At 39.5% G+C, this 21475-nt stretch overlaps 2 protein-coding genes across 2 annotated transcripts; one reads left to right on the forward strand and one right to left on the reverse strand.

Annotated features, from left to right (window-relative positions):
- Nucleotides 1-1880: 1880 nt before the first annotated feature.
- Nucleotides 1881-8700, forward strand: rgs5a (regulator of G protein signaling 5a). Its single transcript, XM_029001666.1, has 5 exons — nt 1881-2003; nt 3056-3169; nt 3736-3797; nt 5361-5527; nt 7026-8700. Exons 1-5 carry the CDS (start codon nt 1960-1962, stop codon nt 7185-7187), a joined length of 549 nt encoding a protein of 182 aa, XP_028857499.1. The 5' UTR covers nt 1881-1959; the 3' UTR covers nt 7188-8700.
- An 8681-nt stretch (nt 8701-17381) lies between these two features.
- rgs4 (regulator of G protein signaling 4) lies at nt 17382-19952 on the reverse strand. The gene is made up of 5 exons (XM_028999779.1): nt 19848-19952; nt 19626-19724; nt 19422-19483; nt 18632-18795; nt 17382-18506 (listed from the first exon to the last, which is right to left on the reverse strand). Exons 1-5 carry the CDS (start codon nt 19889-19891, stop codon nt 18258-18260), a joined length of 618 nt encoding a protein of 205 aa, XP_028855612.1. The 5' UTR covers nt 19892-19952; the 3' UTR covers nt 17382-18257.
- Nucleotides 19953-21475: the final 1523 nt, after the last annotated feature.

The following is a 21475-nucleotide window of genomic DNA, read 5'->3' on the forward strand; positions in this document are numbered from 1 at the left end:
AATGCAGTGGCAGATTAGGATTTGAATAAGTACTCTATCCTCACAGCACTGCAAATGCTGTATATGAAGTTCCCAATGTGGAACAAGAGAGTTTGTAGTCATGGTGAGCGAGTCCTAAAACACATAAACATAAAAGTCTTTTGTTTCTCATGTTCCATTTTGGGGTGAAGCCGACAGTAAGCCTGTTCCCAATGGGAGTATTGCATTGTCAGTTCGGAGACGGACATTTCTGCAGATGGCCCATTTCTCACTGTGTCACCTGGTTGTGGGTTCAAATCCTGATCTGCCAAGATGCCACTGAGGTCCCCTTGAGCAAGGTACCGTTCCCACACAATCCAGGTGCCTTTCATGGCTGCCCACTGTTTACTAAGGGTGATGGGTTAAATGCAAAGGATGTTTTCATTCTTTGCAGTGCTATGCTGTGTGCTGTGCTATGCTTTTCACAGCACGTCGTTTCTCTCATGTCCTGTTCCTCAGCGTCCCGGTCTCTTGAGCCACGATGTTCTCCATGCCCTTCCTGTTAGGTGAGAGCAGGCGGCCTTGTCACTGCTCATTACACGTTGTTGTGTTCTACAGTCACCACCTTGTTTATGGGTGGGACTCATGGCTGGTGCCTGGACTTGACTGTGTATTTAAGTTTCCACTTTTTCCACATGCTGGCGTCAAGCTTGTTTTGCTTTGCATGCATTTTGCTTTTTCTGTGGACAGATTTGATTGCTCTGCCTTGATCAGATTCCGTTACAACTTCCGTTACAACTCCAGCCATGCTGATGTGCCTGATAAGAACAAGACATTCTTCCTAATAAGATTCCTTTTTATATACATAAGAGGTGTAATTAAAACAGTAAATACATGTTAGAAACTATTTTCAAGTAATAATAGGAACTGTCAATGAATGTATGGCTGGCTGTATTAAATGACAGTGTGGTGGTGTGTGGAATAAAATCCAGTTAATTTTCTAAATGTTTCTAAAACATTTAGGGATAAATTTTGCCAGTTATCTGCAACATGTTATTCTTGATTAGATTGAACGTTATCATGGGAACACATGTTGCATAAACCTTTAGAGCTGTAATCATCCCATCTTTCCTTTTTTTACGATTTACTCACCACCCTTCAACCACACTCAGCACACAGCATTGTGGGGAGATCCTGATAAGCGTACAAGGGTCTCTTTCCTCAGTCCGGCTATTTCTGTTGTGATTACCTTGTTCTATTCTTCTGTTCTTTGCTTCTTCTGAGTCCCTGGGTGCTTTTAATCATGCATTTCACTGAAAGCTCACATCCAAGCATCTATTTTCCCCCACTTGGATTACTGGAAAAACAACATTTTCAAAATATTATGTAATAAGGGAGTTATGAAGTAATATGACATCACTTCTTGGTTAAGGAAGAGTTCCAACATTTTGAAAAATTTGGATTTATATAACTTTTTTCTATAAAAAAAAATCACTATACACATATTAAAAGCTATTTTATAGAGAAATCAGTAAAGGTCTTGGTTTTTTAAGAAAGTTAAAGGATTTGGAGATGCCACGCTTCTTAGCTGAAGCAGCTAAAGTCAACTTTCTACAATACATTATTCAGCAAGAGCAATGTGAATACTTGAAAACAAAGAATGTACAGTTAGAACATTAATTCAATGAATCATTCACTATTTACATTAATGTAAGACGCTACAGAGAAGAATAATCTAAATATTAAAATACAAATATTTACCTTTTTTTTTTGAGACTAAGAAAATCAACATGCTTTTCAGTTTCACAGGGCATCCTGCAGCCAGAGGAACCTTGAGCAGCCCCTCGCAGACTCTCCTTTTCATTGGCTGAGCTTCTGGATCTCAGCCAGTAGCGTGTCCCTATATAACTATTCAGGCAGAACTGCGCAGCTAATTCGGACTGAAAGAGGAGAGAGGAACTTATGGTGGAGGATCCCCTGTGGCCTTGAACATAACGGAAAATGTGTAAAGGATTAGCTGCTCTACCCCAGACATGTCTGGAAAGGTGAGATCAATCCTTTTTTGTCAAATATCTTTGCTTTGCTTTAATTTGATATAATTTTATATATTGGTGCAGTTTACATGTTTCCTTAAAAGCATCACAACTGATGCTGTGCAGCATCCAGTGGTGTGATGCCAGGATTTCTTTGTGGAACTAAACATTTAATAAAACATAGTGTCATAGTATTATCCACATATAGAAAGCAGATGAACTGCAGATGCCTTTTTTTTGTTAGAGTCTATTATAACAAAGGCTGTGGTGGGGGTGTGGTTTTAAATCAGAATTCTAAATGCTTAATCAACTCAAACTCAAAGCATGATCTCACGCCAGGGTTACGTGCTTGGAGAGAACTTTCCAAATTCAGGCAATCAGGCCACCCCCTTCCCTGATCAAAAGATCTCCTCATTTAAGCCCTTCAGAAACATGATCCCTTTTTTCTGGCCATGGTTTCATCCCAGCTGGAAGTGGTTGTGTAACTGTTACCCTAAGAACCTGTCCCTGCAAGGCAACATGCCTTTTTTTTTGTCGTTTGTCAGTTTAAAACGCTCTCAATGCAAAGTGGGAGGGTTCATTAGCAATATCAGCCATTAGTCTGCTGGCAGGCTGTTATTTCAAGTGATAAATGTGTTGTGGGTGCATTTCAGGGGTTATCTGTTTTGGCCATTTGCTGCTTAAGATCAGTATTCTGAACACAATTAGAACCTGGCAACCAAATAACTTGACCTCAACAAGAAAACTGCTCTGAACGTCAGAGTCTCCAAAGACAAAGTAGAATAAATAAAAACAGAGCCATTCAGTAATGGATTAGGTCCTATTAGATAAGGTTGGGAATGGATAAATGGGTACTGAATGAATCACCATACTGAAAGTGTTTTTGTCTCAGTGCATCTCCATATTTTTAACTTGAAGCTTCAGGTCAAAACCACTTAATACCACCCAGTAGATCCACATGTCAAGTATATGTGCTTATTCCAATAATTCCTTTTTTTAAAGATTAAAACAATTAAATGGCATTAGATGTCTGACATCTGTGACTTCGCTTGTGCACTTTCAAGGGCTAAGGAGATCAAGATTAAGTTAGGGACTCTGCTCCAGAAGCCAGAGAATGCCATTGACCTGATCATCCCTTACCCTGAAAAACCGGAGAAGAAGCCAGAAAAGCTTCAGAGGTAAGCTGTCTTCCAGCCATGGTGAGGGCCAAACATGCACAACGAGATGTGCCAGTGCAAACAACAGCGGCGAAACCCGAGTTCAGTACGCAACGGCGTACCAATTTGACGAGTAGAAGTTAAGTGTGAGGCATATGTTGATACTCCACTTTTAGTCTGCTTATCATTTAACGAATAAACGAAGGCTTGTATGTGTTACTGGATATCCGTAATGAACTTTCTCACATCCATGAGTATGAACCATGTTTTCTGTAAGTCTCAAGGGCTTTGATGAGATCTACTGGGAGTCTAAACAATCAAAATGGAGACTCTTGGGCTGTGAGAAAGACAGAGAGTAAAAAGGAGGTGTTGGGTGCTTTAACTTCAATTTAACTCCTGGTTGAGTTTTTTTTTTTCTAAATTGTTTCTAGATTGACTGAAATATAATTGTGTAACAATGTATTAGTATCCTTCTGATGGGATGAATAGACACTCTGGAAGTCATATTCTATATTTCAAATGAGTACATAGACAGGACAATTTTACAATCATTTTATTTAGTGATTATGTATTATGATCATTTTAAGACCCACTCCGGAGGAGGCTGCTCAGTGGCATGAGTCCCTGGAGAAAGTCCTGGCCAGCAGCTGTGAGTAAAATACCTTGGTTTTTATCAAAGGCCTGCATCCCATTCTTATCCGCAGCAGTTACACCCTCGAATTGTGTCCGGCATTTGAAAACACAAATTCCTTTCCACGCACAATATGAAGCCTGCGGGTGAATAAAAACAAACACAGCCCTCGCTGCCTCCATTACACGCAACCGTGTGGCTGTGACCAATGAGACGCAACCCAAGTCCACGGATGGTCATTACTGAGCAGTCAGTTTGCTAACTATTAAATAATGTTAACTATTCGTTTGTGATCAGCTGAAACAATATGGATCAGAATTAGTAACAAGTTTATTAGCTTAGAATGCTAACACAACATTGGTGTCGCAAATAACACCATATGTTTAAAAAATGAAAAGACATAATCATTTTAAAAGCCTTTAGATGATGAGAGGAACCCGGAGAACCTGGAGGAAACCCCAGCCAATGCGGGAAGAGCATGCAATCTGCCTGCACACAAGGTGTGAGCCGAAATTTGAACTCACGACCTTGGAGGCCACGTCGTTAACCCCCCTCTCAACCCCAAAAGCAAATTGTAGCCCAATTTGTCGTGTTCATTTTACTGTTAAGTAATTCTTAAGTAATTCTCTTAATTTCCAGATGTTTTACATGATTGTTTTATGTATTCAGCATTCAACATGCAAAAGTTCTTTGAAATCTCAAGCACTTTCATGCTGAGATCGAGGCAGGAACATCAGGGCCCTTCACAGGTTCACAGTTGTTTTTAACACAGTGCCAGATCAAACCACAAATATGATTTCTAGTTATTATATATCTTGTATTTGTAATAGATTTCACCAAATTAATTCTGACAGGCCCTGTATTTGAGCGCAATCTTTTTTGCTCCAGGAAGTAATTTGGTGCAACAGCACCAACAAACAGAATCTAGGTTGAAACATGGTACCACAATTGACTTAAATATATATGCAAAAAAGAGCTCGAAACACCGCTGTAACACTAAATTACTTCCAGTAGCGAGATCTTATCTTATTTTTGCCTGCCCACTTCGTACTCATTGTGTGGATTTTTGAGAGACTAGATGGGTTGCTTAAATAATGCTGCTTGCCACAGTGATTGCCCACAAATTGTTAGGCTGTAATTGCTTCTTTACAAGTGAACAAAATGAGCGTCCCAGCAGTGAATAGTGTTGAGGCAGCCTTTAACACGTTGGTCCGCTCTCTGTTTTCGCCACAGCTTTTCAAAGACACCCTGAGAATAATTAAACAGGAGCTTCGTTTTGTAAAACGGCGTCTATTTTAGGCGATGGCCGCCCGTGCCTGTTCGAGGTGGGTTCAGCCGCTACCTTGTTTGCTCTTTTGCAGATGTTTTCTGTTACCGAAAAATAAATGTACCTGACTTTCGACCAAAGATCGAGTTCTAGGGTGTTCAGCTTCGCATCACTGCGTCCGTAAACAGTGCTTTATTTGTTTTTTACCCTCCCTCTCCCTTTGAGGAACATCTGGCCGTCGAGCCTGGTTGCAATTAATGCGAGAGTCAGGTAAATGGTGCCTCATCCACATTCCTGTCTGTTCCCTTTCACAGATGGTGTGGCGACTTTCAGGAGTTTCCTGAGGTCTGAATTCAGCGAGGAGAACATTGAGTTCTGGACTGCTTGTGAGGACTTCAAGAAAACCAAGAGTACAATGAAAGTGGCCAACAAAGCCAAAAAGATTTATGAGGACTTTATTCAGACAGGCGGACCAAAGGAGGTTTGTCCTTTTTTTTTTTTTGCACATAAATATAATACAGTTTCAGTAAAATATAATTAGATCCCACATGCTATTAAATAGAATAAAACTTGCTACTTAAGTTGTTTGAATAAAAAAACAGTTACATAATGCATGCCACTCTAATGCATTACCCCAGCATAAGCAATAAAAAAGCCATTCATGGATGGATTTTATTAGCTAGTTAAAAGCACATGCATTATGAGTCATTACTGATGAAGTCTTTTGACTTTTTTTTAACTCCCAAGTAGTTATTAATAAAGCTCATTAATAGATGACAAAATGACATTAGTTACAGAATAATATATAGCAGAGCTCATCTTTGATCATCACTAATTAATTAATGTCTTATAATTTGTTTCAAGTAGCGTGAAATATCGAGCGGTGATCGAGTTCCACGTTGTTATGTGTTGACAAACATCCATATGCATGCATTTGGGTGGGGCTGAGGAAAGTGCGTCACGATCATCCTCCAAAATTCCGCAATCAAAAGCTTTTCCTCTGAAACTCCATTACAATTCAGCTGAAGCAGGATGTATGCATTACTGACAAAAACATTTCTGCCACTTCCTGTATACACATTCCTGTTCACCTCTCACGGGTGCTTGGATGTGGGCATGGGTGCAGTCTGTCTCACTGATGTTGTTTGACAGTTTTCCAAACTCACGTGTGTGTGCACTGACGAAGCTACCAGCTAAAGTTTGAGAACATTCTTCTGATTGTCAGGCTTCTGAAGGAGATGTCAGGCCTGTAAATGTACTGTTTTTAGACGATTGGGTCAATTGATTGGGGCAGTGCTCACTTAGCGGTTAAGGAAGTGGCCCCGTAATCAGATTGTTGCCGGTTCGAATCCCGATCCTCCAAGGTGCCACTGAGCTGCCACTGAGGTGCCACTGAGGTACCGTCCCCACACACTGCTCCCTGGGCGGCAATCATGGCTGCCCACTGCCCAAGTGTGATGGTTAAAAGCAGAGGATACATTTTGTGGTCTGCACCGGGTGCTGTGCTGCAGTGTTTCACAATGACAATCAATTAAACTGTTGAACAAATTCAAAGACCTCACTTATTAAAAGAATTAATATTAAGAATTGTTTTGTTAATTAATTCAATGTAAACTTAAATGCATAAAACAAAAAAACAGGACATATCCAGGACGTGGCATTTCTACAAAAATGAAATGTGTTTCAATCAAAACTTATCATACCAGTGGAATTTGGGATTTTACAAAAATCTATTCTAATCTAAAAATAAATAAATACATACATACATTTTAGACGACTTTAGAAATAATTGTGTCAAGGTCCTTAAGTAGATTAATTCTGTTGCCCCACTACTCTATAGTTTCGTCACCACTTGGGGCATAGCTATTGTGTAACCAGTTCTAAGTTAATTAAGCCACTAACCCCAATTTAAGAGTCTTTATGCAGTTACAAGAGGGCTGTTCTGCAATACTTTCAACTTTTCTTTTCATCCAAACAAGGTTAACATTGACCACTTCACCAAGGATGTGACCTTGAGGAACCTGGTTGACCTTTCCTCTTCGACCTTTGACCTTGCCCAGAGCCGCATCTACACCCTGATGGAGAAGGACTCCTTTGCCAGGTTCCTGAGATCGGAGCAGTACCAGGAGCTGTTGAAGTAAAAACAAGCAGTTTGGTTGCAGGGAGACAGCAGTGAGTTTGATAAAACCCAAACGAGAGAATAATAGAACCTAATGGACCCCTTAACCATACAATTCACACGATCAATCTGGAACTTTAAAAGAACCAACCTGCTTTAAATACAGGAGATTTACAACCACAGACTCGCTGTTTAAACCCTGGGTCTAATGATGAATATGGAACCCAAAGATTATCCCTCACTTGTCCTGTCTCCCTGTAACCAATTGAAAATCCAACTCCTAGATGAATAGAAGCAAGGGAACATCTGCAAGAGAATGAAGGTTCACTGTGTTATTATGCATGAGCAGGAAAGATAAATGAATGAATAAATGATACCAAAAGGATTGTGTTTTCGTAGATTCAGTATAGAAACAACAACATATTATCTCATCTTGCATGCCATGTTAAATGAAATAACAGATTACTTTTGTCCTGTAGAATGAATAAAGAGGAAACATTGGATAGAGACACTCTTGTAAATTGACAGATTGCCCCGGAAACAACACAAGTGACTCATGGTTTTTGAAAAGCTCGACCTGACCTGTGCAGTTTCACCTGCCAGACACATCACCCCCTTACAATGTGCGTAATGCATGAGAATGGTGCTTCTCTGTGTTTGTGTGGAAACAGGGAAGTGCCTTATATGGAAATAGTCACTAAAACGTTGATTAAAAAAATACAACTCTGAAAGCCCTGTAATAAGTCACAGAAGAAACAGCCGCTGACATCTGTGGAGGAGTTCTGGGAAAAGAAAGAAGGCCTTTGTATTTAGCAGCAGCTAATCCTGCATCATGGTGGTTAGAGGGACGAGAATAAGGGAATATCTAGTGGGAAAAATAAACACTCTGCCCTTTTGTATTAAATGAAAAAAAGACTAAATGAAAGAGTTTCATACATTTGGAATATACTGTTTATTTAAAATCCTGGACATTTGTCCTATTTAAAAGATCTGAAATGTAGCATCCCTTGAATTATGACATTGCAAAATCTTAAGTATGAGTATGTAATTGATTATATGCATGTTCTGAGTATATATCCTGCGTGCAACTGTTATAACCACTTAAAATATGTTACTTCATATACTATACTGCATTGACACTGCATTAAGTCTTTCTTCCAAACGTCACAAATCATTAGGAACTCTGCAGGACAAGAGTTCACAATTAGGCCAATTTTAATCTCTAGCTGACCCCGAATAGTGTTTATTTGTTTAAGAATGTTAGTTTAAGGGATGTACTACCTAGTTTTAACCAGCAGAAGTTCATTAAAATAACAAAAAAGTCATTTTTAATGTAATGATTACTAATGACACAATAACATCAAGTCAACAAATGTTATTTCTGATTCAATACAGAAGATTTTTGAGTTAAACGAAGTAAAAAAAAATTGAAGACTTAATTGGTGTCAATGACATGTTTTCTGCCAGCATGTGCATGTACTCATTGTAGTAACTATATATAAAATGCATAATTACATAAAAATCCTCAAGATGTATTTATTTTTTCTACGTGTAAATATCTCTCATTTTCAGGAATTTAAATTATTCAAAAATGCAACACTGGATTCACTACTGTCTGAGGATAAACTGTTACAGTCACATAAAAACGTGGGAAGGTTCTGTCTTTCTTGCACCGTCACATTCACTTTATGCTCATAGCTCATCCATTTTTATTATCTATTTTGCTGACTGTTGCATTATAATGTGTAGTATGTTCCCCTTCTTGTGGTTTTGAATAAACAGCAAGCCACAATACCAGCTCGGAAATGTAGTCAGGTATGGAATGGGACTCGTCAGAATTTTCAAGTCACCGCATTTTCCCACACAAGCAAGGCAGAAAAAAAAAACAGATGAACACTTCAAATTTGTGTGGCGAGGAATGAGGAGAAGCAAATGGACATGGAGAACGTTGCCAACACAAACACTGTCAGGGGAGGACATGCTCGCATTCATTACCCCACTCATTCCTAGAAATAGACTGTGGCTGGAGGACTCATGAGATGTTGCTCTTGCAGGCAGTTGCTCAAGACATGATGAAGTGACCCTCGTGCGGTAGTTTCAGCGTGATCAATATCCAGTCATCTTCTACTCCCTGTGGCATAAATTGAGCAGAAGAGAAAAACCAAAACAAATCCAAAACAAATGATGTAACAGCAGTACCAACATCAGACCTCCTCTTTATTTATTTTAAATGTCCCCTATCATGAAAATTACACTTTGAGAGATTATTTAACAGTAATGCTGCGTTCCCCCAGCCTGTCCATGGTCCTGCAGTGGCTAGAAAAGAGTGCTTTGGTCGTTCTTCTTCACCGTTCAGAGAACAACCACGGTCACATCTGGAATTTGTACCCATACGTTTTCATATGTCGCTAAAACGTTATCTCCACTGACCATTATGGCTACTAAAAGTGCAAAGCGGATCAGTTGGTCAGTGATTAGATGTAAATTGAGCACAAATGTATTTTTTAGTTCAACTCTCCTCCTTGTCCCACCTCTCTCCTCCTCATTAGCATTTAAAGGGACACACCAAAACCGGTAGGGGCAGGTAGGGGCAGTGGTGGCCTAGCAGTTAAAGAAGCGGCCTCGTAATCAGAAGGTTGCCGGTTTGAATCCCGATCCGCCAAGGTGCCACTGAGCAAAGCACCGTCCCCACACACTGCTCCCCGGGCACCTGTCATGGCTGCTCACTGCTCACCAAGGGTGATGGTTAAAAGCAGAGGACAAATTTCGTTGGGTGCTGTGCTGCAGTGTATCACAATGACAATCTCTTCACTTTCACAACTTCACATTACACATATGGCATTTCTGTATTATTTTTTTCAAGTTAATTGCAACTGACTTAAATAAATAAAAGCATGTCTACGACAAAGATATTCTATTTCTTGTGAATATATCTACACTACGGGGCAGTGGTGGCCTAGCGAGCAAGAAAATGGACCCGTAAACAGAAGGCTGATGGTTCGAATCTTGAATTGCCAAGGTGCCACCAAGCAAAGTCTGTCCCCACACACCGGGTGCCTGTCATGGCTGTCCACTGCCAAGGGTGATTGTTAAAAGCAGAGGAAACATTTTGTTGTGTGCACCTTGTACTGTGTTTCAGAATCATTTCACTGTCACTTCACGTTCACTAGCAGTGTGTCACGGTTACAATGGAACTTATTGGCACCTAAAATCTTGCCTAGGGCTCCAATTTTGTTAGTAACTGTAGCATCAGACCGACCTTCTATTTTTAGCACAGACAACCATTGCAAGCTGAACCTGTGAAGATTGTAGGACTGAATGGGAGTTACTAAGCGCTCACAGTTAAAATGACCATTTTTTCCATCTACTACTGCATTCACAATACAATTGTTTTGGGTGGTCATTATATTGTACAACAGTGTCATGCTATGGGGTGTGAAGGAGGCACAAATGCATGACACAAGAAAAGTGAAGTGTTTTAATAACAAAAAAGAATAAAGGCCTGATGGCCAAAACATACATAAACCAAGAAACCAGACATGCATCATAACTGAACAATGCAGGACAAGGAAGTGAGGGAGATGCAAAATGTAAAATATTCTAATCACCAACCCTAAGCAAAATTGTTTAGATGATATATGTGGTTTACGCACTTGAAAAGACTGTAAATGTGATCACCTAAATCTATTTTGACCTGTCAATGCAGCACACCTAAAAATGCACCTCACCTGAGCTCTGTGCGTTGAATAGGACTAAAAGTCAATAGGACCAAAAATATTGACATCCTTGAAAAACGCACAGGAACAGAGGATGTGAGAAATTGTTTCCTTTCAAAACTGCAGCGCTGCTGAGCACCGACTCATATGGGTTCGTTCTTAATAATCTGAGAATGTAGATGGGGGACAAGCACAATTCTGATCACTTTTATTGCTTTTTATCACTTTTATTGCACTTTTAGCACTGTTAATCACTGAAAAACATACCATACTAAAAATACAGAGCCATTGAACTGAAATGGATAAAATAACTGATGGCTACTTACATTATGGGTAGCATATTTGCAACCTCTCTAGCTAACTTTGTTGAGAATACTAGTCATCAGAAATTTCCATCAGAATGAAATCGTACCTCTAGTTGTGTACTTAGATTCGATGGAAAGTCTTGTAAAATGAAATGGTATGGTACTGAGGCAGGCACAAAAGGCATTTGGAAATGATTGTGATTGTGATTGTGACAAACAACACAGCACATAGTGACACAACAAAATGTGTTCTCTGCTTTTAACCCCTCACCATTGGTGAGCAGTGAGCAGCCATGACAGGCGCTCGGGGAGCAGTGTGTGGGGGCGGAGCTTTGCTCAGTGTCACCTCAGTGGTACCTTGGCAGATCGGGATTTGAAGTACAGTAACAAATTACATCTAGTTCATTACTGTCTACTACTGAGCATTTATTAGCATTCCCAGGGGAAATATTGCAGCTGAAATATTATTTAACCTCTAAACATCTGTAGGATACATTTTGCTACAATTTTTTACTTACTGTGTTTCTTGCATGCAGTTAACTGCACGATAAGTGAGGTTTCATTTAGGTTTTAAGGGGTTAAAATAAGTTATGCTCCATCTTGTTATCATCTGAGTCGTTTACCATGAAAGCAACAGTACGGTAAACGCAAGCAAATAAATAAAAAAATCCTCCGCACATTAAAGGAGGTACTGCTCTTTGAGCCACCCAGGCTTTGCTGTGCTCATTGCATTAGCACGCGTGTGGCAGGCGAAGCCTGCAACTGTTCCCTTGAGAGCCTAAACAAAACCAGACAGCCAAATGCGCGCATACACAGCAAACACAGATTGCACGATAAGAGCTTGATTTCACACATGCCTGCTCCATTTGCTCATCGCTGTTAAGTAACCAGCTTATAGTGCTTGGTGGTGATCTCAAGGCTACATAAGAGATTTGGTGCAAGAGAAAGGCTACCACAGTGGTTTTGCATTCAAAAGATCCTAAATATAGATTGCCCTGATGGATAGTGACTGTATTAAAACTGTATGAATAAGTACGTTTTGGTGGAAGCAGGGTTTTTTCATCTCAGAAAGGAAGGGAGAGGGTTAATGCTCAACTCAACTTGTGTGGGGAGCTTTTCTCTTCCCAACAATGACTGTAATGACTTACCGGATTTTCTCATGACCACCAAAATCATAAAGACGTTCTAAATCGCACCCACAAAAACACTCATTTATAAAGAGAACATAGAATTACAGTAAATCTGACATCATGTGAAATCTTGTTTTTTTTGTATTTATTCCTTAAGGGTCACATGGCCTCATACAGTGGTGTGCTTTTTAATGCGACAAAATAAAGAGCGTATTGCTCCCAACGTTACTGTTAATATGTTATTATGCATCTATTAAAAATGAACATTATTCATTTATTCATATGTGCTGTGTTGCTATTGCATATATATTATCATTGTTATTAACCTTAATTTTTTTTAGTCATACATATATTCTCTAAATATACCAGATATCCTTTTTTTAATCCCTTTTTTTCATTTTAAGTATTAATGTGCATTAATATGATATGTGCATATTTATTGTATGTGTATGTCGGTGTTTGTATGTGAGAAACATATGCCTCTCGCCAACTTCATGGCTGACCCACAGGGCAGCATTTAATCACATCAGGCCCTCTGCTGTCGTCTAATGACCAGGTTTGACTCTTCCAGTGGGTCGCAGAGATGAGAAGGGAAAGAACAGAGTGGGAGATAAACAGTTTAGCCCCGAGGACACAGGACAGTGTGTTCTGGCAGACCCTCATTAAGTCGTCCACCTAGCTGCTCTGGAGAACTTTATCTGTCCCTTTCTGTTCGCCCCTCTGCCTCAGAGAAATTAGTTTTGTCATTTATTTAATGCTTTAATGTTTTTTTTTTTCTAAAATTACCTAAGAAGGTTATGAAACACTAAAGCTGTCTTGTGGATACTGAGGAAAAATTAAAAAATGCAACAAAAATAGAATTATGAAAAGCAACTGTTTAAATATAATACTTTGAACATTTAAGGCAAAAAATCTGACTTATAAGATATATTTTCTAAATGTTATTATATATTCTCTATATCAAAAATTTAAAATAAAAAATCAGTGGCTAAACTAAATCTTGACATTTTCATACATTTTAAAGCTGATCTTGTTCCCATATGTCAGAGTTTTGGACTCCTTCGTAAACATGTATGCATTTATTGACCAATGTGCAAATAAAGATCACACTCCTAAAAGATCTGTGTGTGCGTGTATGTGTGTGTGTGTGTGTGCATGCATGCATGTGTATGGCTGGTTTAAAGAAAATACAAGCTGGACTTACACGTAATAAGTGCAAGGAAGATTACAAGGTATGGACTGGCAGTGACAAGAAAACATTGATGAAATGCCATATGAAGGCCACACGGACTTTTATTCCCATGGGTCTGACTGGTGCATGTGCTTTGAATCACATGACTGCAGACAATCAGCCCCAGACGTACCTGCAAAGAAGAAAGCGAAGGTCAAAAGACAGCGAGCACAGCAGACCTGAGGTCAGTGCCGAAGCTGAATGTGTCACTGACACTCCATAACCGTTTGTTTGATACAAAGTCATAGCTGTCATTGTGTGTCATCTGGATGTGTGGTTATTGCAAGGTCTGACATCATGAAGATGATTCTAAATAATAAGCCACAGACCCAGTAAATGAAAAGTGTATAGTTTGAACCCAAACTAAATACACACAGACAATTAACTATAAAGGGAAGTGTTTTCTGACAAGGATCTTTCCTGGACTCTGCATTCACAGAACCAGACACCAGAAAACCCCATTGAAAACCCCCAGCAAGTCCAGCATCATTCAAATTCTGTTCAGGAATTGTTTCTCTGATATCAGGCCAAGATTCCACAAATCTTCGGTGATGGGAGCAGTAACAGGTTCACATTCGAAACTGAAGAAAATTCCAGATGAGAAACCGAGACCTGCAGGCACGATATATGGTTGCTCAGCTGCTCAGTGCTCGACGCTTTGATCTGCATGTTGTTTCCCATCAGCCATCAGCGCGAGGACACCCGTTCCAATTGCCCTGTGTAATTTGGCCAATTAAATCTAACCCCAACTCTAAATCAAAACAAGATGACTAAACTATGGGAAGTACTCCCAAATATTCATAAAATGTTTCATGCACTCACTACAAGGTATAACTTCAACTTTTAATCTGGAGGGGTGGGGCTTGCTTCTCCCCAAATTTTGGAATTTGGAATAAAGACATTTCACAATCCACTTGGCATAATCCCATCGCTGAGGGATTATTACATATCAGTTCAATTAAGATCCATGGTAAATTGGTATCATATCATACACAGCTAAATGAAAAACATATCTATCCTTATTCGATATATCAATATAGTCATTGCTTGGTTTCACAGACAAGGAAAGGGCATCGCTACAACAAGACGGTAAAAATATGTGTAAGAATGGACATCACGGGAGCCTGCTTTTGCCTTGCATAACAGATGTCTGTAGGGGGAGGTGTGACATTCCTGTGTCGACGGCTGTGGGTGAAGATTCGGCACCCCTGTTTTACATGCCTTTTGTCTGACGGCAACGTGTGAAGTATCAGCCGTCAAGACCGCCCACCCTCTTTGTCTTCCCCAAATGGGAGGCACCGGGGGCGTGACATCAGAAACAACAGGTTCTGATTGGTCAGTGACAACTTCCTGTAGGCCAGTGACAACTTCCTGTAGGCCAGGGGTATAAAGGTCTGCTCACATGTGGAAAAAGGGACTCTGGGCTCCATCGGAAGCCCATCGGAAGCCGGAAGGTTTCTGAGTCTTTCTCTCCCCCTCTTTTTCTCTTCTCCCTCTTTACTCTTTCTTCTCATTTTTATTTTCTCTGTAACCTTGGTACCTTTTTACATTCAATATTCACATGTAACTACAATAATTATTTACCGGTGTTAATAAATTAGAAACTGTTCATTTTTAACCTCTATTGTGCCATGCCTCTTTCTGCCAGGTAACATCAAATTGGAGTGGTTGAATACAGTGCTTTGTGTGGAGGGAGAAAGAGTTTTTCTACACACTCTATTATCTTCTACCACACCACATGGTCATTGTTTTTACACATGGATGGATTTGGTGAAACGTTTTCAAATTGAAAGGGATGCTAAACTGCTTATTTGGCCGGTTTACAACCCTGCTCAATGCTTGACCATAGGTATAAACACAGGTATGATGAACTCTCCACCGGTATTACCTCATTATGAAAAACTGCCAGATGAGAGCTCTGCAGCTTTGACAGTTTATGCCAGAAATATGGCTTGTTTTTTTCTTTAGATATTAACAATTACGAGTATACTTTTATTGATGCATATAATGCTGGAAGGAACAAGCGCCTTATAACCAGGCTATACCATGGTATTACATCATCGAATGCTGACTCCATGGACTATATGAAATTCAGTCGGAAAACATATCTGAGGACATTTGGCTACAGGCCTGGGCAACACAATCTTCTGCTGGAAATTATTGATCTGCTTTTTCTAAATATAAATATACGGGCACTCGGATACCCTGCTGGAGGGACTGCTGAAAATCCTCAGCTGATCATACTCACTTTTTCTGGTCTTGCCCCGCCTTACCACCTTTTTGGAAGGATGTATTGTAAAAACTCAAGCAGGACATTTACAGGACATTTGCGTCTCTGTACCTTGATAATATCACTGAAGAATTTAGCAGAAATGATGCTGAACTTCAGAAAAATAGCCCTACAACCAGTCTTTACTTTAACATCACTAACCACCAGCATCTGCTTGCACCATGTGCAGTGGTTCATTTGATGGCTCCAGGGGTCGCTATATTTTTGACACAAAAATGGAAAAATGTCTATCTATCTAGCTATTTAGTTGTGAACTATTGTAAGAATCTTAGAAGAATGAATGATTTTACTCTCTAAATATATTCATCATAAATATAATGACCATTTAGGGGTGTATTTTGGGCATTTAGTACACTGTATCAAAATGGAACATCACCTTGCCTTCATAAAGCAGGTGTGCAAGATCCATGGCAGATTACAATTATGGTGGAGTGTTTACCTGAAAAACAGATTGAACCTGCTGTGCAACATGGAAATGCAAGCAGAGGAGCATCACCGATTCACTTCTTTATAACAGTAAACCATATGCAATGTTTATGTAATTAATTAACTGAAGACATTTTAGTCTAATTTTAGTAAATGAAAATTGTACTTGAATCTTTTGTACTGGAATTGTACTGGAATTCCCTTTAATCCATTCAGTATACTGTAGTACAAGCACTTAGTAGAACAGAAAAAAAACATTTTCTTTTAGTCAAACCCATTTCATAACACGACTCTAAGGCAGACAACACAAGAATCCTGTATTTGCCTGCACCTGTGACTTTTGTTGGGTGCCCCCGGGGTTCCACCCTTTCAGGGGCAGTGCAGTGATGCTGCGGTGTCAGGGGTTCACCAGGGGGCATCCATTGTGTGCACGGGTCCTAATGATTCACAGATGTGGACCCTTTACATGCTCCTTCATCCGCAACACGACTATTTGTATACAGTCTGGCAGTTGTCAGAGACTGATGAAGAGTGTTAATGGACACATCTATTGTCTTGTATTGAGAATGGAGTAAACATGGAGCATTTCTAAATAAACATTTACAGCATTTATTAGACGCCCTTATCCAGAGCAACTAACAGTCAGTAGTTACACGGACAGTCCCCCTGAAGCAACTTAGGGTTAAGTGTCTTGCTCAGGGACACAATGGTAGTAAGTGGGATTTGAACCTGGGTCTTCTGGTTCATAGGTGAGAGTGTTACCCACTAGGCTACTACCACCCACATAAACTGTCTGATGCTACCATCATCTTCTAGAAGGTAGGAAAAATATTTAAGTAACCCTCATTTCTGGTTGCCTCTAAATGGTTCTTTTGTAATACATTTCAGTGAAAGAAATATGATAACTATTGGTGATTACGAAGAATCTGTTTTGTTGAAGTCTTGACTTCTAAGGCATATTACCAATTCAAAAATGTTATGTGCTTTTGGATTAGTAAGAAAAAAATTGTGATCTACTTAATTTACTTCTCAAAACAGTGACCTGATGGATCACTATAATGTTTAATATATGCGTTTTGCTTGTTTTGCATGTGGGGAATAAAAAGTTTAATAATTCATATTGATCATGGATTTTAATACTGTAAAAAATAATAAATATAACAAGTAAACATGTTAAATGTAATTCTTATGCAACAAATACAAATGTTTCCTCACAATACAGAATGATCGAGCTGCAGTAACTGATCCGAACAAGCATGCAATATAATCACATTCATCTGTCAGAAGTGGTCCATGTACTGTCCCATACCGATATGTAAAGTATACTAACAAAAAAAAAAAAAAAAAACATTGTAAATGTAGCATCACAATATGTCATTGGAACAATTTACATATAAATTATTAACAGCTGGAAACAGCAGTTTTTGGAAACAACAGTTATTCAGCCCATCCTTTTGTCCTTGAAATTAGCAAACAATCTAATGACAGACAGTCCACGTCTTATCTATCCAAAAACACCAACAAAAGCTACACCCTGTCCGACATCCCCATCACGTCCATCAGACCTAACCATAATTCATTCACAGAAGATATGATTCATAATAAAAAAATGTCTTTTGATTGGAGATTTCATTTTTCAGCTGTAACAGTACTCAAGTTGTAAACCTTGACATTGGTCTAACAGCGATGCGATGTTTGGATAAGTTAAAAGGATGGAGGAAGGATGACAGAGGTAGCCTAGTGAAATTTTTTTTTTTTTTTTTTTTGTAGAAACAACCCTTGGACATGACTCTGCTGGACGGGCAGCAACGTCTACCATGAAGTCACAATCTTTTACAATGACAGCAAAATTTGGACATAAATGGAGCTAAACTGATAAAGTCTGCCTATCAGATTAAGAGGACTTAATGTCAAACACTCAATACATAACTGGGGTTTTTGGACGTGGGGGTGAGAAATCGCACATCAGCGCGCTGTCGTTTGAAAGGTCACGTCTAAGCGCAGTGACAGAGGACATTGGTGCGGTCAGATAAGTGGTGCTTCTTGTTGCTCTCCCAGCTACAATGAGTGCTGCTGCGAGAAGGTTCCAGCAGGTCCAGGAACAGTTTTGAATTCAGGAAACGCCTGTATGAGTCCTTCTCCATCAGGGTGGTGATCTTGCTCTGGGCTTCATCGAAGCAGGTGATGTCGTGGCCAAGCAGATTCTTTCTGGTCTGCTCTCTGGTAGATGAGTCCAGATTGACCTGGAGGGATTAAATGATTAGTTGTTATTAAATGATATCTTGTACTTCCTGCAGTATTCCAGATTTTTTTTAGATTCTAAATAAAAGGTGAAATGTTTTGTAAAATGTCAAATGTGAAATTTTACCTCACTAGGTGACTCCACTTCAATGTACTGGTCAAAGATCTGTCTGGCTTTGGTGGCCATTTTTTCTTTGGATGTTTTCTTAAAATCTTCACAAGCCATCCAAAAGTCAACGTTCTCCTGGCTGAACTCTGACCTCAGAAAGGTTGTGAATGCTGCACGGCCAACTGCAATACAAATCAGAAATTCATGACTGCACAGCACAAGCAAGATTTACACATTCATGTCATAGCGCTGCATCCTGCCAAAATATTCTAGAAAAAAAGTCCCCAGGGGGGTCAAAAGATAATTTGGAATGGGGAGGTCAGGGTTAAGCCTCCGAGGGGATTCTCAGGAGGCCATTGCTCCTCGGTTCTGTGCCACGGGCCGGCTGACGCCAGGGAAGGGAAGCCACCAGAGCAGAGCAGCAGCAGGCCCTGTAGGGGACGCCTAGGGCAGCCGGCCGAACACGTAGCACACGTCCCAGAGCATGAGAACACAAGCCTGGGGACCGTCGCTGTTAGAGCATTAAAAAACAACGGCAGTCTGCAGATATTCCGTGTGCATCAAGTAAGATGTCATGGCAGCAGAGGGGAAAAAACAAGAAAGCCTACGTTCTGAGGGCTTTATTTCTTCTTACTTTGAAGATTTGAAGGTCACACCTTGCCCATCATCGAAAACAGTTGCTTATCACTTAACCTTTGATCAATGTGACTGATTTGAAAGTGGGTTTGAAATCAATGATAACAATATTATGTGTTTCAAGTCAATATGATTGACTTTGTTTAATGTTTTGTTGAAAATCCATTCTTACCTTCATGATGTATCAGGTTGTTAAAGGAGGATTTCCATTTCTCAACGTCGCCTGGAGCAATTCTGAAATTGAGCAGAAGCGGGAAAAACGTTCATTTACTGGGGTATGAAAGGCATAGAAAGACCAAAATGTTCAGCTCTGAAGATAATTGCGCTGCCATCATGCATGAACATGCATGATATCAATTCTTTTCTTGTTTTTTACCTTTTGGTGGCAGTGGGCTTTTCCTTTGTAAGCTTCTGATCGGGTTGATGCTCTGGCTTTTGAAGCAGAAATCCAATACGGTGCTTGATGTCTTTAGCGCTGAGACATGAGGACACATTTTTTTCAAGGATTTAAGATAAAACTACAATTGAATAATGCTTATAAATAAACCTGAATATAATTTACCTACACGTTAGACTTTAGGTAACATTTTTTCATTACCTTTTCAAGCACGTAGCAGGCAGGGCTGCTAACCCCTTGCACATGGTCGCGGATTGTAGTGTAAATCCAACTGGGAAACGGAGCTTTGGGCGTAGACTGCAGTCCTCACACAGTGTAAGAGCAGGTCCCCCTGCTGCCTGTGGCTTTATATGACTGCAGCCCTGACCACCAGAGAACCGGCCAATCACAGCAGTTCCGGGAAGGCACACACAACTCGATGGGTTTGCGGAAAACAGTGCGGGGGACAAGGTTCAAGCACAAAAGACGTTCTACTTAAGGATTCATGAGAACCATCAGCGTTATGTGCACTGTGTACACAGCACAGCAGGGTGCTAACACTGCATTTGCTGCTTATGCTGAATTCGCAACAAGGGTGTGAACAGGTTCAGCAGCCTTAAATTCTTTAAGATCTTATTTCAGATGGTTGACTTCTTAAACAAAATGAGATTATTAATTTTGGGCGCAGTACTTTAGTACATTGAAGATATGCAGAATGTGAGGTATAATACAGGTATAGTATTGTGACGAAACCACCCCACTAATAACATGGAGGGGAGAGATCTTTAGTAATTGACAGGTGGTGATTTCGGCATCATCTGTAGTTCTAGCAGGTTTCAGTTCTTCTCTACAACAGTGGTCATATTCATATAAGCAGACAATGGGGTTAAAAAGGTTCTTATCTGGAAATGAAAGAAAATTCTATCCTGAAAGTACTATATCACTAAAAGTGTCTACTTGCCAACAGATAGATCAATAAAATATACTAAATTAAAGCCAAACTTTAAATGAAAAGAAATTACATTTATAGAATTTTACCTCAGATTTGGTTTCTATGAATATTATGAAAATATGTAATAGGATATCAAATGCATTTGGCATTATTTTGCACCCAATAAAAATGATTCATGTGGGTGAATTAATCTGATGTGTTGTGTGTAAGATGTGCTTTCCCAACAACATCTAATGCTGGTTCCTGGGTGCTTTCGTAGTATCTACGTTCTTGCATTGTTCCTTTAACCAGGCTTCCTGGCATGAAAACCAGGACAGTTGCAATAATACACAGGTATGATGAACTCACTCAAGCCACCCGCATGAATGTTTTAAGTCAAAATAATATCTAAAAAAAAAAAGAAGCTATTTAATGAATAGTTTCATTAAAACTACTTTGTCTCTTTTTTATTTTTATTTAGTTTTGGACATTTAAACAATAAATGGAGTGACCTTGACTATCCTGTTTTTAAATTGGTGCTTAAACTCTGAATTGCAGACATTTTAATGCATTTTTCCAGGAATCATGAAAAAAGATGTTTATGACAGACATATATTCAAGAACGTCCTGCATAAATGCCAGGTTTTTAAAAAATAAGACCATAATAAACATTTTTATCCTATAACCTGGTACAGTTCAACAGAAAAACAAATAAATATGTTGGTGGGAAGAAATATGCTTGTTGCAAAAGTGTGCTCACCCTCAAGCTAATACTTTGTTGAAGGCACCTTCTGATTTAATTACAGCAATCAGAAGCATTCCAAATCTTTTAGATTATGAGAGGCATCTTCAGGCCAACCCAAAAATTTTCTGGTCTGGGTCATTCCAAAACTTCTGTTGATGCCGCTGTTTGGTTTAC

Source organism: Denticeps clupeoides, chromosome 13 (genome assembly GCF_900700375.1).
Source record: "Denticeps clupeoides chromosome 13, fDenClu1.1, whole genome shotgun sequence".
Classification (NCBI taxonomy): Eukaryota; Metazoa; Chordata; class Actinopteri; order Clupeiformes; family Denticipitidae; genus Denticeps; species Denticeps clupeoides.